The sequence below is a fragment of the Prionailurus bengalensis genome, chromosome A2 (assembly GCF_016509475.1).
Source record: "Prionailurus bengalensis isolate Pbe53 chromosome A2, Fcat_Pben_1.1_paternal_pri, whole genome shotgun sequence".
NCBI lineage: Eukaryota > Metazoa > Chordata > Mammalia > Carnivora > Felidae > Prionailurus > Prionailurus bengalensis.
Genome location: NC_057348.1, coordinates 60,140,121 through 60,155,726, shown reverse-complemented (window position 1 = coordinate 60,155,726; position 15,606 = coordinate 60,140,121). Strand labels below are relative to the sequence as shown.

Genomic DNA, 15,606 nt, shown 5'->3' with positions numbered 1-15,606 from the left:
CGTCGCCAGGTGCAGGAGGACCCCCGCCTGGCCCTGCCCACTGCGGTCGCCGGCTCCACCCACCCCCGTCGACCCCGCGGGTCCCGCCCCAAGCTACGCTTCCACATTCCATGGCTCCGCCCCAAGCCAGTTTCTGCCCTTTATAGCCCTGCCCCCACATCACTGGACCCGCCCCACGCCCCGCCTCCGAGCTCTCCAGCCCCGCCCCACCCAGCCCTGGCCTTCCCTCTCCCCGGCCCCGCCCCTAGCCCCGCCCCCTCCGCGCTTCTCGGCCCCGCCCCAACGCCGGCGCTCTTCCGGGTCGTCCCCGGGCGGCTCTAGGCGCTCCTCGAGTCATTTAAGTAAAAGGCGTGTCCTCTGGTGCTAATGACATGGAGGAGGGGCGTCGCGCGCGCGGAGCTCGTTGGGAGCCTGGGGGCCTACACAGCGCTTCTAGGGGCCTAAGTTGCCTGCGGCTGGACCGGCTCGCACGAGACCGCCAGGTGCCGCTTCCCCTTCCAGCCAGCCTCCGCCGCTTTCCTTCCAACTTTCGCGTGCCTTCTTTCCGGCGCCCGCCCGCGGCCAGAGCCAGGATGCTTCCGAAGCGGCGGCGAGCGTGGGTCGGGTCCCCTGGCGGTCCTGCCCCCTCCGCGGCGCGCTTCCCCGGTATTGCCATCTACCTGGCCGAGCCGCGCATGGGTCGCAGCCGCCGGGCCTTCCTCACGCGCCTGGCCCTCTCCAAGGGCTTCCGGGTCCTGGATGCCTACAGGTGCGCGGTCGTGGACGAGCTTGTGGCCCAGAGCAGCACCTGCCGAGGGCTCCTGCCCGGGACGCCTTGCGGGACAGGGGGCACCTGCCCGAGGGCTCCTGCCCGGGGCGCCTTCGGGGGCGCTGGCCCGGGTATTCCTCGGGGGCCCAGCTTCTGGAGGCTCCTGCTTTGGGATGCCTGGGGGATGGCACCTGCCCGGGGCGCCTTAGTGGGGGGCGTCGCAGGAGGAGCGCGGGGAGGGTGTGGCGCTTACAGCGGACAGAGTGTCGCCTGTGTGGGTATTGCCATACTGTCGTGCCCAGAGGACACTGCTGCGTGGTGTGAGGGCCTAAGCACAAATTGCTAGTGCTCAGAACTTTGCACGTGACCAGTCACTTTCACAAAAGGTGTTTCTTTACAGCTGAGGATATTGAGATCTAAAACGACTCACCTGGCAGCTGACCCCCAGGGCGGAGGGGCACCTGAGGTTTTTGGATTCCAAGTTAACCCTGGAACTTCATGCTCACGTGGCTTTTCTCTCAATATCCTCTTCTATGAAAGGGTGCTGTAGTTGGGGCCAGGAGTGTTCTGTAGGACAAGAAGAGAACGTCTGCCAGAGAGAGGCCTTGTGAAGAGCCATAGGGGTGCGTGGGGTTAAGGGTATCAGTGGCTAACAGCCTTCTGCCCTAGGTGAGTTCATCTTGCCCCCTTAGCCAAAGTGACGTCGCTCCTCGGGGCTGAGAAAGTGACTTGAGGGAGGTCCAAGAGCAGCGATAATGACAGGCTGAGGTTAAAGAACTGCGGTTCCCATAGGTTTGAAGTGGAAAGATCCAGTCCTCCTGCAGCTTTTTTTTTTTTTTTTTTAGGTGAATTAACCATTTTCAGTGGTTAGACCCACTCCGGAGGCATGTTTAATGTACTGGATGCTAAGACCTTTTGCTTATTAGCTTGTCTAATCTTTGTAACAACCCTACCCAGTGGATATGTTGTTATCTTCTTTAAAGAGGAGGAAATCAGGGCACGGAAAAGGGATGTGCTCAGGGACATGCAGCATGTATGTGGCAGAGCTGGGGTTCAAACCCCAGCAGTCTGGGTCCCAAGCACTTAGATGGAGACCCACTGGTCCTGCCCACTAGAGAAGAACTTTCTCAGGGGTCAGAGGAGACAGACAGACAGACAAGTGGACACGACCCTGGACTGGGCTTACAGTCACAGGTAGAGCAGACAGGCACGGCTCTGTGGGGTCCTGGAGCGCCAGAGGGGTTCAAGTGCCAGAAGAGGTTCTCTGAGGACGTGACATTTGAGGAATGAGTGGGTGCGCACCAGGCAGAGGGGAGAGGGGCAAAGGCCAGGAGGTGTGGAGCGAAGCAGGAAGGACCTCTGGGCATCACCCCCTCCCCTCTCTCTGCCCAGCTCTGAGGTGACACATGTGGTGATGGAACAGACCTCAGCGGAGGAGGCCAGCACCTGGAAGGAGCACAGGGCGGTGGCAGGCTCTCCGCAGGGCCGCACCAGCCCAGTGCTGCTGGACATAAGCTGGTTCACGGAAAGCATGGCAGCTGGGGAGCCCGTGCCTGTGGAGCCCCGGCACTGCCTGGAGGTGAGCTGGGTGGAGGGCCGCAGGGGCAGGCCTCGCCCGGCGGGTCAGGTAAAGTGTCATCACCGGCTGCCGTTAGACGAAATGGGCAGGAGGGCTCAGCGCAGGCCACCGGGGACCCTGGGAGGCCAGGCCATCCTGGCTTCTGCTGTCACCTGGCATAAGCTCTTGGGATCCACCTGTTTTTAGCACATTCAGGCCTTTCTTGCTCGAGTAGTGAGATGGTACCTCCTCGCGAGACAGTGGGACGCTGTCCTCAGGTGCTGTGGGTCTGTGGCCTCTGTCTGCCTTGGTGCTTCCTGGTAAGCAGAGCTGGGGTGAGGGGATGGACTCAGAGCCAGGCTCTCCATGTTCGAGCCCCACGTCCCTGTCTATGAGGTGGAGTGACCAGCACTCTGAGCCACGTGACAGAGAGGGCTGGGGAAGTGGAGCACAGGCTGCATGTGCAACGACAGAAAATGTCCTCCGTCCTCCGCTGGAGCTGCTACTCTGGCCTGAGGAGCCCTTCTCAGCCTGCTCTGAAGGGCAGGGCTGCTCTACGCCTTCTGTCCTGGGAGCCGGCCCCGCAAGCCCCGCAGCCTCCAAGTGGCCTCTGTATTGCCCATCTGTAGGTGGCCATGCCCAGGAAAGGGCTGCCAGGCTCAGTATGGATGCCACAGTATGCCTGCCAGCGCCCCACTCCCCTCACACACCACAACAGCAGCCTCACGGTGAGCCCCGGGCTCCCAGCCTCCCTGGGATGGGCCCAGGCCTGTTCCTGTGAGCACTGCCACTCTGCCCTGCCCCAGCCTGGGGACGGGTGGTGGAAGGGAGGGTGGGGTGGGGTACCCTTCCCCTCACCCAGGCCCCCTCCTCGCAGGAGCCTCTGGAGATGCTGGCGGAGGCGGCTGGCTTTGAGGGCAGTGAAGGCCGCTTCCTCTCCTTCTACAGAGCGGCCTCGGTGCTCAAGGCCCTTCCGAGCCGGGTCACAGCCATGAGCCAGCTGCAGGGGCTGCCCCACTTTGGAGAACATTCCTGCAGGGTCATCCAGGTAGGTGTTCACCACCTTTAGCAGGGTGGTTGAGGAGAGGAGGGAGTGGAGGTGGTTAGTGGTCGAGTCCAGCTGTGGAGATTTCCAGGCTGAGGCAGGTCACCCTCTGCTCAGATTCCTCATCTGTAAATTGGGGCCATACAATGTGGCTGAGAGGGACCGGACAGGACTGGTAGCTGGCACTGTTGGCATCGGCCCAGCTGTCCAGGACGGTAGAAGAGAACCCATGACTATAAGCACCACTTCTTAAAACACAAAGTATTTGGGGCGCCTGGGGGGCTCAGTTGGTTAAGTGTCCGACTTTGGCTCAGGTCATGATCTCACGGTTCATGGACTCAACGAACTCTGTGCTGACAGCCCAGAGCCTGGAGCCTGCTTCAGATTCTGTGTCTCCCTCTCTCTCTGCCCCTCCCCTGCTAACACGTTTTCTCCCTCTCTCTCTCAAAAATAAACATTAAAAAAAATTTAAAACAACAACAACAAAGTAAGGACCCAAAATGTTAAAATGTCTTTTTGTACACTTATCACTGAGAGAATATATTGTGACAAAAAGACTTTTGATTTCAGTTAAACTTTTAAAGGAAGCCTCATTGAATGCACCGCCTGTGTTTTGAAAAGCAGTGTTTGGGGCACCTGGGTGGCTAAGTCGGTTGAGCGTCTCTTGGTTTTAGCTCAGGTCATGACCTCATGGTTTGTGGGTTTGAGCCCTATGGACAGTGCAGAGCCTGTTTGGGACCCTCTCTCTCTGACCCTCCTCTGCTCACACTGTCTCTCAAAATAAGTAAATAAACTTTAAAAAAAGAGAGAAAAGCGATGGTTTCCCTGTCCTGGGACTTGTAACTCATTTGAGAGCTGGCCTGTCCCTGGGCCGAGGGGCTTTGAGGCCAGGAGATTTGGTGGCTCCCTGGGCACAGTCTCTCCTCCAAGTCCCCCTGCATCCTGACTGGATGAAACTGCCCTGTGGAGTGTTGGGGTTCCGCCTGCTGCCTGGGCCCCAGCTCTTATCTCCAGTCAGGCTGACTGTTCTGCTTTGTTCCCCAGGAAGTGCTGGCACAGGGAGTATGTGAGGAGGTGGAGAGAATCCGATGCTCAGAGAGGTACCAGACCATGAAGGTACGTGTAGGGCAGACCCTGGTGGGCACATGGAGCCTGTGGCCCTCCCTCAGGTGACAGCACAGCTCCAGCCATGGACGGGAGGTCAGCAGGGGCACCCAGGGGTCAGAGAAGGTCTCACTGAGGAAGTGGCAGCTAAGTTGACACCTGATATGCACGAGGCAGCCAAACAAAGTGGGGCCTGGAGAAGCTTGTTTTTAGCACAGGGAATTTTCTAGATCACTCAGCACCATCTGCTCTGATTGGACCATCTGTGGGGTGTTCTCAAGCATGTTGTATGCTCTGGCATCTTAAACAGAGCAAACTGGACAAAATGTAACCACCTCCTGGGTGTCGCAGGGCCACTCACCCTTGCACGGTCTCCTCGTGTCCACAGTGCATCTTCCACTGTTCCCATCTGACCTGCTGACACCTGTCGCATCAGCAACCTGTTGGGGGAGTGGGTCACGATGCTCCGGGAGGTGGCTCAGAATGTTGTGAGGGGCAGTGGGGGCTTCAGAGAGGGACCAGAGCCACATGTGACACACGGAAGGCCCCAGGTAGGCAGAGGACGGGAGTGTATGGGCCACATGGGAGTTAGTGGATGAGCACTGATGGAAGGCAGGGCCCTCACCTCTCCCTGGGCACCCAGAGGTCACCCAGGTCAGCAGAGAGGTGGGTTAACGATTAGAAGTTTGTAGTCATAAAGCAATAGGTTAGGTTGTTCTGAGCATTTTTTCTGGCAGGACCCAGCTGGTGCTCTTGGTTCAGGGGATCAAGGGAAGAGTGGGCAGCATAGCCCAAGAAGGGCAGGGCTGCAGCCGTCCTGCAGGAAGCAGGGCCCAAGGATCCACTTGCTGCTGGGTACTTCCCCTATTCTGCACGCTGGCTGCTCTGCTGGTTGAGACCTGGCCGCAGAAGGTTCCCTTTCCATGGGTTACAGCCTCCACCACTGCCCAGGCCGGACCTTCTGTTTCAGTTCCAGAAATCCCCAGGGAGGGGATTGGCTGGCACAGGGCAGGTGCCCACCTCTGACTGACAAGCTGTGGTTGGGGAGGAAAGAGGTGATGGGCTGGGGCTGGGGTCCGGGCCGCCCTGTGTGGGAGCCCCGTGTGGCAGGCAGTCCCCTGCAGGAGGTGGGCTCCCGTGTCTATCTTCCAGCCCCAGGCTTGCATTTCCTCCAGCTCCTGCTACAACGACCCTCTGGTTGTTAACTGCCTGTTGTTTTGGTGTTTGCTGAGGAGCAGAACGAGGGGCACGAGGCTCCGATTGCTCTTAGGTGGGAGCGGCCAGTGGATGAGAGCTGTGAGCTGTGTGGGATGCTGGAATCACAGGCTGGAGCTGCGGGTTCTAGGGAGACCGAGGCCCTCTGGGGGAGGTACACACGGGGTCTCTTTGTGCTGTGCACCGTGAGGCTGGGCTGCATAGCCGGGCTCGGGGATTGGATCCTGTCTGTACTGTCACTGTGTGGCCTCGGGCAGCTTGCTCACACTTGAGAACTGCGAGTAGGGACGGCACCTGCCAGGCCACGGGGTGGGGCTCAGTGAGGCCCTAGTGAGATGCTGTGGCGGTGCTGGCCTGGGACAGCACCCCCTTCACAGACCGCTGCTGCTGTCTGCATCTTCTGAAAGGGCTCTGCTCCTGACCATGCTGCGCTCATGCCCCAAACAGCTTTTCACCGGGATCTTCGGGGTTGGGGTAAAGACTGCTGACCGGTGGTACCGAGAAGGGCTGCGGACCCTCGACAGCCTCCAAGAGCAGCCCCAGAGGCTGACCCAGCAGCAGAAAGCAGGTGAGCCCTGTGAGAAAGGACAGGACCCTGGGCTCCCACACCATGGCACCCTCAGCATGGACACAGGGCATGTGCGGATGGCTGCCTGGATGGCAGCTAATGGGATCAGTGCAAAGGGCTCTGGTGGCAGGCAGGCCTCTCTGGTGGCCTCCCTGGTCTCCACCCAGTGGAGTCTGGATCCACTGCAGCCCTTTTGCAGTGAACAGTGATGGTCACAGTAGCTGCTGTGACATTGAGGCCTCCTAGTGGAACTCAGATCTGGACCAGGCCCCTTACCACTTCTTACTGCTTCTCCTTTTTTTTTTTTTTTTTTTTTTTTTAAATTTAAATCCAAGTTAGTTAATATATAGTGTAATAATGATTTCAGGAATAGAATTTAGTGATTAATCACTTACTTATAACACCCAGTGCTCTTCCCTATAGGCACCCTCTCCTTAATGACGATCCCCTTCTAGCCCATCTACCACCTCCCCTCCAGCAACTCTCAGTTTGTTCTCTGTTTAAAAGTCTCTTACTATTTGTCTCCTTCTCTGTTTTTATCTTACTTTCCCTTCCCTTCTCCTATGTTCATCTGTTGTGTTTCTCAAATTCAACCTATGAGTGAAATTGTGATATTTGTCTTTTTCTGACTTATTTCACTTAGCAAAATACACTCTAGTTCCATCCATGTTGTTGTAAATGGTAAGATCTCATTCTTTTTGATAGCTGAGTAATACTCCATCATATATATAAATCATATCTTCTTTATCCATTCATCCATCATTGGACATATGGGCTCTTTCCATACTTTGGCTATTGTTAAAAGTGCTGCTATAAACATTGGGGTGCGTGTGTCCCTTCGAAACAGCATTTTTGTATCTTTTGAATAAATTCCTAGTAGTGCACTTGCTGGGTTGTAGAGTAGTTCTATTTTTAATTATTTGGGGAAACTCCAAACTGTTTTCCAGAGTGGCTGCACCAGTTTGCATTCCCATCAACAATGCAAAAGAAATCCTCTTTCTCTGCATCTTTTGTTGCCTGAGTTGTTAATGTTAGCCATTCTGACAGGTGTGAGGTGGTATCTCATTGTGGTTTTGATTTGTATTTCCTTGATGATGAGTGATGTTGAGCATCTTTTCATGTGTCTGTTGGCCATCTGGATGTCTTCTTTGGAAAAGTGTCTATTCATGTCTTTTGCCCATTTCTTCACTGGATTATTTGTTTTTTGGGTGTTGAATTTGATAAGTTCTTTATAGATTTTTGGATCCTAACCCTTTATCTGGTATGTCATTTGCAAATATCTTCTCATATTCAATTGATTGCCTTTTAGTTTTGCTGACTGTTTCCTTCGCTGTGCAGAAGGTTTTTATCTTGATGAGGTCCCAATAGTTCATTTTTGCTTTTGTTTCCCTTGCCTCCGGAGACGTGTTGAATAAGAAGTTGCTGCAGCCAAGGTTAAAGAGGTTGCTGCCTGTTTTCTCCTGTAGGAATTTAATGGTTTCCTTTCTCACATTTATTCACCCATTTTGAGTTTATTTTTGTGTATGGTGTAAGAAAGTGGTCCAGCTTCATTCTTCTGCATGTTGCTGTCCAGTCTTCCCAACACCTTTTGCTGAAGAGACTGTTTTTCCATTGGGTATTCTTTCCTGCTTCATTGAAGATGAGTTGACCATAGAGTGTGTTCATTTCTGGGTTCTCTATTCTGTTCCATTGATCTGAGTGTCTGTTTTTGTGGCAGTACCATACTGTCTTAACGACTACAGCTTTGTAATACAGCTCCGAGTCCGAGATTGTGATGCCTCCAGCTTTGGTTTTGTTTTTCAAAATTACTTTGGCTATTCAGGGTCTTTCTGGTTACATAAAAATTTTAGGAATGTTTGTTCTAGCTATGTGAAGAATGCTGGTGTTATTTTGATGGGGATTGCAGACCCCTTACTTCTGATTCCAGGAAAGGGAGGCTGTGTCTATGCCCTGTGCACACCTTGCTAGCATGGGGCTGGTGCCCTGGCCCACTAGGTGATGGTATGGAGACTTGTGTGGCAGGAGAGGCTCAGTACAGGGCTTGCATGGGAGGTGGCACCATGTGGTGGAATGAACATGAACTTGAGAGTTTGTCAGGCTTGGGTTTGAGTCCTGTCTCTGCAGCTTACTAGGTAGGTGACCATGGCCCTGAGACTTAACTTCTCTGAGCCTTGGTGACATTCTCCACAAATCATGGGGCTCTGTGAGCTCCTCTTTGTGAGGCCAGTGGGGAGTAGGTGTTAATCAGTGTCTCTGTCCTCTCCATGTGGCCCGGGGTGGGGGCCCCATTCGAGTTGTTCCGCAGCCCAGCACCCACCACTTCTTTGAACATCTTCCCTTGGGCTGGGGGTCATGGGAGGGTTGCCTGGACGGTCCACAGGAGGTGAGACCCATGGAGTCACGTGTCCAGTGGAACATTAAGTGATATCATCATTGACTGCACCCAGTCCCCTCTCCCCATGGTGCCGGAGAGATGGAGCCGCCAGCAGCACTTAGCCTGTGCGGCCACATGCTGTTACTCCCCACTTAGACTTCTCATTGTGTGGAAAGGCCAGTGACACTCCCATGGTGGGGGCGGGGAGATAGGGCTACAGTGAGGGGTTCCTGAGTGGCAGAGCCACCTTCTTCACGTGTTTATCGCTTTCCGGGCCATTTTATGGATGGGAAAACCAAGGCATTCAAAGAGGTAGACTGCGTCGTGAGTGCACTTACATCAGCCTCCTGATGGGATGGAGAAAGTTCTGCAAGATGCTCCCATTGGGGAGAACTGGGCAGGGGGCTCAGGGGCTTCTGCCATTTCTTCCAACTACATGTGAATCTGCAGTTTCCTCTGAATAAAAGTTTACTATTTAAAAGGGAGGAGGGGACAGTGGAGAGCAAGACAGTGGGGCTGAGAAGGTCAGGAGAGCCGCACTGCCCACAGGACTCCTGCACTACCAGGACCTGAGTGTGCCGCTCCAGCGACCCCAAGTGGAGGCCCTGCAGCGGGTGGTGGAGGCAGCCGTGGGGCACATCCTTCCCGGGGCCACCGTCACGCTGGCCGGGGGCTTTCGGAGGTAAGGGGGTCTGGCCTGCCCCTCCCACCCCAGTGAAGGCACCTGAGGGGGGGCCACAGAGGTGGGCCTTCCCGCACTAGTGGGACCGGGGACAACGGGAGGCCCACGTATCCTGTGTTGGCCCGAACTCAGAGTGGGCCCCCTCAGGGGCAAGTTGCAGGGCCACGACGTGGATTTCCTCCTCACCCACCCCCAGGAGGGCCGGGAGGCAGGGCTGCTGTCCAGAGTGATGCACAGCCTGCAGAGTCAGGTGAGGAGCTGCCTGCTGCCTACCCTGGGGGCTCTGCCGTGACCCGGCCCCCCCCTCCCCCCCCCCCCCCCCCCCCCCCCGGCACCGCGGACCCCGCCACACCTGCTCCTCCCCCAGGGCCTTGTCCTGTACCACCAGCACCACCACGGCCACTGTGCAGATGCCGCCTGCCCGCCCCGGCAGAACCATGCCATGGACGGCTTTGAGAGAACCTTCTGTATCTTCTGCCTGCCTTCACCCCCAGGGGCTGCTGTGGGGGGCGCCCGGAGGGCCGTGCGGGTAGACCTGGTGGTGGTCCCTGTCAGCCAGTTCCCCTATGCCCTGCTGGGCTGGACCGGCTCGAAGGTAGGGGGCTTGCTACTGGGGCTGGGCGGGGCCTCCTGTCAGGCGCCCCCATACAGCCTCGCTTTCTGCAGCATTTCCAGCGGGAGCTGCGCCGCTTCAGCCGGAAGGAGAGAGGGCTGTGGCTGAACAGCCATGGGCTGTTTGACCCCCAGCAGGTGTGTTGCTGGGAGGGAACGGCCTGGCCCCGCCCCCGCCCCCCCCCCCCCCCCCCACTAAGGCTCCGGCTCCTGTTGCAGAAGAAACATTTCCATGCAGCTTCAGAGGAAGACATCTTCAGACACCTGGGCCTGGAGTACCTTCCCCCAGAGCAGAGAAATGCCTGACCCAGCCGCTGGCCCAGTCTGCTCTCTGGAGAGGCAGGCCCTGTGGATGCCCTCGGCCGCTGGAAGTCTCCAGGGCAAAGATGCACTGTGGCCCCAGGTCCTCACCCCACACCCAGGCCCGGATATAATGAAATGAGCACACGTAACAAACCAAGCTCTGTTTTTTTGTGCTGCTGGCTGCCCAGGGGGTGTGGTGCTGATTCTGTGCAGAGGCCCATCCTGCTGGGTGTTGGTGGAGGGCAGGGCTGTGTGACCCTGGGTCAGTGAGGACCTGAAGGCACCTTCTCTGTGGGCTGGTTGTGGAACTCGAGGTGGCGGATGGCAAGTGCTTTGTGCGGTGGGGGTGGGGGGGTTGTCCACCTGCTGTGTAGCCAGCCACTGGGGAGGACAGGGCCCAGAGGTAGGAGCTGGGGGCAAGGGGAGAATTTCCAGGGCCCGTCCACCACCTTCCAGCCAGGCTTCCTGTCTCTGCCTCTGCTCTTCTAAGGTCTGTTCTCAGAAGGCCTTTGTCAGCAGGTCCTGTCGCACCCCTCGTTGCTCCAGGCACACACTCGTGCTCAGCGATTCCAAAGGCTCACAGTGGCCCCCAGAGCCCTGGCCACCCCTGACCACTGGCCTCGTCTGTTCTCCCACTGCTTTGAGCCAGGTGCCTTCCTGCCCCGGTGCCCATGTGAACTGCCCCAGACACCCACGAGGCCAGGGCAGGTCTCAGCCTTTCCTGGAGGGGCCTTGGCCATGCAGTGTTCTCTGCTCCTCAAATCCCCAGGCCTGCTCCGGCCTCAGTACCTTTGCCACAGGACCGTCCGCTAGAAGGCCTCTCCTGACTCAGGTCTCTGTCTGTTGAGGACTTTCCTGACCACTCGCTGCGTTAAGAAATATTTTTTTAAATAACATGCAGACAAATTGATTCTTTTTGGTGTCCCTGTGTACACCCATTCCCCTCCACCATGCGAGCCCTGGAAATAAAACAGCCAGTTATTGTGCCAGCAAAACAGGTTTGTTTACTTGGGAATGACTGAGGGACAGTAATCTAGGACAAGTAACCTGATAAAACCAAAAGATGGGAACAGGAGGAGGAACAGGAGGAACAGCCTTCCCTTTGGGAAGGGCTGTCATGTATGAAAGTCCGATGGAGATTCGGAGTTCGGGGTGGTGGTTTCTCACGGGCTGGGCTGGTGCCAGGACAAGGACCCTCCTCCTGTGGGCAGCAGGACAGGCTTCCCTGCCTTCCCTTCCTCTGTGCTGTCAGCACAGAGCCTGACCCAGGGCTCAAACTCACAACCCAGGGATCATGACCTGAGCCAAAATCAAGAGTCAGACAGGGGCGCCTGGGTGGCTCAGTTGGTTAAGCATCCAACTCAGTTTTGGTTCAGGTCATGATCTCGTGGTTTGTGAGTTCGAGCCCTGCATCGGGCTCCGTGCTGAAGGTGCTGAGCCTGCTTGGGATTCTCTCCCTCCCTCTCTCTGCTCCTCTCCCACTCTGTCTCTCTCTCAAAAAAAAAAAAAAAGGTCGGACACTTAACTGAACCACCTAGGCGCCCCTAATTTTCATTTTAAGTAAGCTCCATGTCCAGTGTGGGGCTTGAACTCACAACCCTGAGATCAAGAGTTGCACACTTGGGGCGCCTGGGTGGCTCAGTCGGTTAAGTGTCCAACTTTGGTTCAGGTCATGATCTTGTGGTTTGTGGTTTTGAGCCCCGCGTTGGGCTCTGTGCTAACAGTTCAGAGCCTGGAGCCTGCTTTGGGTTCTGTGTCTCCCCTCTCGGCCCCTCCCATGCTCATGCTCTGTCTCTTAAATAATAAATAAAACGTTAAAAAAAAAAAAAAAGAGTTGCATGCTCTACTGACTGAGCCAGCAGGGAACACTTATCTTTTGTCTTTTTGATAATAGCCATTTTAACAAGTGTGAGATGATACCTCGTTGTTTTGATTTGAATTTCCCTGATGATTGGTGAATTAGAGCATCTTTCCATGTGTCTGTTGGCCATTTGTGTGTCTTCTCTGGGAAAATGTCTATTTGGTTCTTCTGTCCATTTTTTATTAAAAATTTTTTTAACGTTTATTCATTTTTTGAGAGAGACAGAGTGTGTGGGGGGGAGGGGCAGAGAGAGAGAGGGAGACACAGAATCCGAAGCAGGCTTCAGGCTCTGAGCTGTCAGCACAGAGCCCAACGCGGGGCTCGAACTCCTGGACCATGAGATCATGACCTGAGCCGAAGTCGGACACTTAACCGACTGAGCCACCCAGGTGCTTCTGTCCATTTTTTAATCAAATTGTTTGGCTTTTGCCATTGAATATATGAGTTCTTTATATAACTTCTATATTAACCCCTGGTCAGATACAGGATTTGCAAATATTTCCTCCCATTTCATAGGTTGGTTGCCTTTCCATTTTGTTGGCTGCTTCCTTTGCTGTGCAGAAGAATTTCAGTGTGATGTCCCACTTACTTATTTTTGCTTTTGTTACATTTTGATTTGACATCCAAAAAATCATTGCTAAGATATCCTTCCCTGAAGTCAGAACCGAGGTTTGCTTCCAGATACACGTGATGGTAGCACCTTACAACTTCTAGGCCCTTGACTATGATATATCCTTGGCATTTCCCAGGCACACGCTGATCAGACCCCAAGTTCAGGTCTAAAATAGTGATATAGAAGGCTCCTGAACTCACTTTCTTCTCTGGATACACCAAATCTGCAACACAGAAGCAATTTCCTCTAAAAAGAAATCCAGAAACTAGCTGAACAATTCCTACCTACTGGACAAACTGAGAATATCCACATCAAGATGGGTCACCAGTGTCTCCCTGGAAGGAGCTCATGCACATATCTGGTGCATCCAGAGGACATACCCCTTGATCACCTGGTTCTGGTGGCCGGTGGGGTTTGCATTTGCAGGGCCCCACAGACCTGTTCAAAGAAACCATTCTTAACCAGCTATCCTTCCAGGGTTCAGCACAGAGTACGCAGACCGAAATCCTATCTCCCAGGCCTTCCACAAAAGAGGCCTGTTTGTCTATGAAAGCTGCAGCGTGGGGGTCAGGCTTCTAATTTAGCACACATCTATGGCTGAGCCTCCCCTCTGGGACACTGACAGGCCTTGGCACACTTTCAACCACTAGAACAACTATGAACAAAGAAGGTGCTCGGGCAATCATGAAAGTTTGAGAGAATCGAGAGCTTGGGCTGGGCTGAAGGATAAGGTCCATCCCCTTCATAGACCCCCCATCAAACCTTGGAGAGGTGGCTGTTTTGTCTAATACACAGAAATCAACACAGAGTCAAGGAAAAGGAACAGAGGAATATGTTCCAAACCAAAGAACAAGATAAAACTCCAGAAATAGACCTTCATGATATGGAGATTAGTGACTTAGCTGATAAAAAGTTCAAAATAATGGTCATAAAGATGCCCACTGAGCTCAGGAGAATAATGCATGAACAAATGAGAATTTCAACAAAGACATGAAAATTGTAAGAAAATACCCAACAAACCACAGAGCTGAAGAATACAGTAACGGATCTGAGATTCAACAGAGGGGTTCGGCAACAGACTATATAAAGCTGACTCAGATGAATCACTGGATTCTACTCCGGAAACCAATATTGCATTGTATGTTAACTATCTAGAATTTAAATTAAAAAAAAATTAAAGCTGACTTGGGCGTGCCTGGGTGGTTCAGTCAGTTGAGCATCTGACTCTTGATTTCAGCTCAGGGTTGTGTGATTGAATCCCATGTCGGGTTCTGCACTGAGTGTGGAGACTGCTTAGGATTCTCTCTCTCCCTCTGTCCCCTCCCCAGCTTGTGCACTCTCTCTCTCACTCAAGAAAAAACCAAAAACTTACTTGAAGACAGTACAATGGGATTCATCCAATTAGAGGAGCTAAAAGAAACGAAAAAGAAGATAGCTTAAGGGGCTTATGGGACACTACTCAAGTAGGCCAAAACGTACATTATGGGGTCCCAGAAGGAGGAGAGAGAAAGAAGGCTTATTGGAGAAATGGCTGAAAACTTCACTAACCTGGGAAAGAACTATCCCGATCCAGGAAGCCCATAGAGTTCCCAATAAGATGAATTCAACGAAACCCACACCAAGACACATTTTAATTAAGCTGTCACAATTTAAAGACAATGAGAGAATATTAAAAGCAGTAAGAGAAAAATAATTGGTTACATAGAAGGGAACCCCCACCTCCCACAAGACCATCAGATTTCTCAGCAGAAACTTTTCAGGCCATAAGGGAATGTCATGGTATTTTCAAAGTGCTGAAAGAAACAAAACAAAACAAAAAACCCAAAAAAAGCCCTTCTGGTCAAGAATACCATACCTGGCAAAGTCATCCTTCAGAATTGAAGGAGAGATCAAGAATTTTCCAGAAAAGCTTGAAGGAGTTCATCACCATTAGATCAACCTTACAAGAAATATTAAAGGGACTTCAAGCTGAAACAGAACATGTTAATTAGTAACAGGAAAACATATGCAAGTATAATTATCACTGGTAAAGGTTAACACCTAGTTAAGTTCAGAATACTCTGATATTGTAATGGTGATGAGTAAATCACTTACCAATCTATAATTCACTTATAATAAAGGTTAAAAGACAAAGGTATTTATAGTAATTTGTTAATGGATATAACATGTAAGGAGATGTAAATTGTAATATCAAAACCAAAATGGGGGGGGGGAGTAAAAATATAGAACTTTAGTATGTGTTCAAAGCTAAGGTATTATCAACCTAAAATACACTGTTAAAACTATGTAACCCTCATGGTAACCACAAAGTCAAACTCTGTAGTAGATACACAAAAGATTAAGCATATCACTGCAGCAAATTATCAAATCACAGAGCGAAAGAGGAAGAAAGGAATGAAGGAATTACAAACCAACAAGAAACAATGAACAAAATAGCAATAGTAAGACTGTATCTATAAGTAAGTATTTAACAAAAATTTTTAACGTTTATTTTTGAGAGAGACAGAGTGTGAACGGAGGAGGGGCAGAGAGAGAGGGAGACAGAATCTGAAGCAGGCTCCAGGCTCCCAGCTGTCAGCACAGAGCCCGATGCAGAGTTTGAACTCACAGACTGTGAGATCATGACCTGTGCCGAAGCTGGACGCCCAACTGACTGAGCCACCCAGGCACCCCAATATAAGTAATTAAATGTAAATGGACTAAATTCTCCAATGAAAAGATATAGAGCAGCTGAATGGATTATAAAAAAGACCAACTATAAGCTGCCTTTAAGTTTTAAGGAAGCAGACTGAAAGTGAAGAGATGGAAAAATATTTCATGCAAACGAAAACAGGGGTATATTAGACAAAAGAGACTTTAGACCAAAGACAGTAAGAAGAGACAAAGAAGGTCATAATATAATGATAAAGGGGTCAATCCAACA

The 15,606-nt window shown here is 52.7% G+C and overlaps 1 protein-coding gene across 4 annotated transcripts; it reads left to right on the top strand.

The window, feature by feature from the left end:
• Positions 1-277: 277 nt before the first annotated feature.
• POLM (DNA polymerase mu) lies at positions 278-11,204 on the top strand. Of its 4 annotated transcripts, none has more exons than XM_043588333.1 (11): positions 278-748; positions 2,141-2,327; positions 2,936-3,034; positions 3,184-3,354; positions 4,396-4,467; positions 6,118-6,238; positions 9,162-9,294; positions 9,442-9,544; positions 9,662-9,889; positions 9,961-10,044; positions 10,126-11,204. In XM_043588333.1, exons 1-11 carry the CDS (start codon positions 372-374, stop codon positions 10,210-10,212), a joined length of 1,662 nt encoding a protein of 553 aa, XP_043444268.1. In that variant the 5' UTR covers positions 278-371; the 3' UTR covers positions 10,213-11,204. The 4 variants fall into 4 exon arrangements, with proteins under 4 accessions (XP_043444268.1, XP_043444269.1, XP_043444271.1 ...); XM_043588334.1 differs by having other exon boundaries at positions 286-748; positions 9,683-9,889; XM_043588336.1 differs by lacking the exon at positions 2,936-3,034 and having other exon boundaries at positions 286-748; positions 9,683-9,889.
• The last annotated feature ends 4,402 nt before the right edge of the window (positions 11,205-15,606 follow it).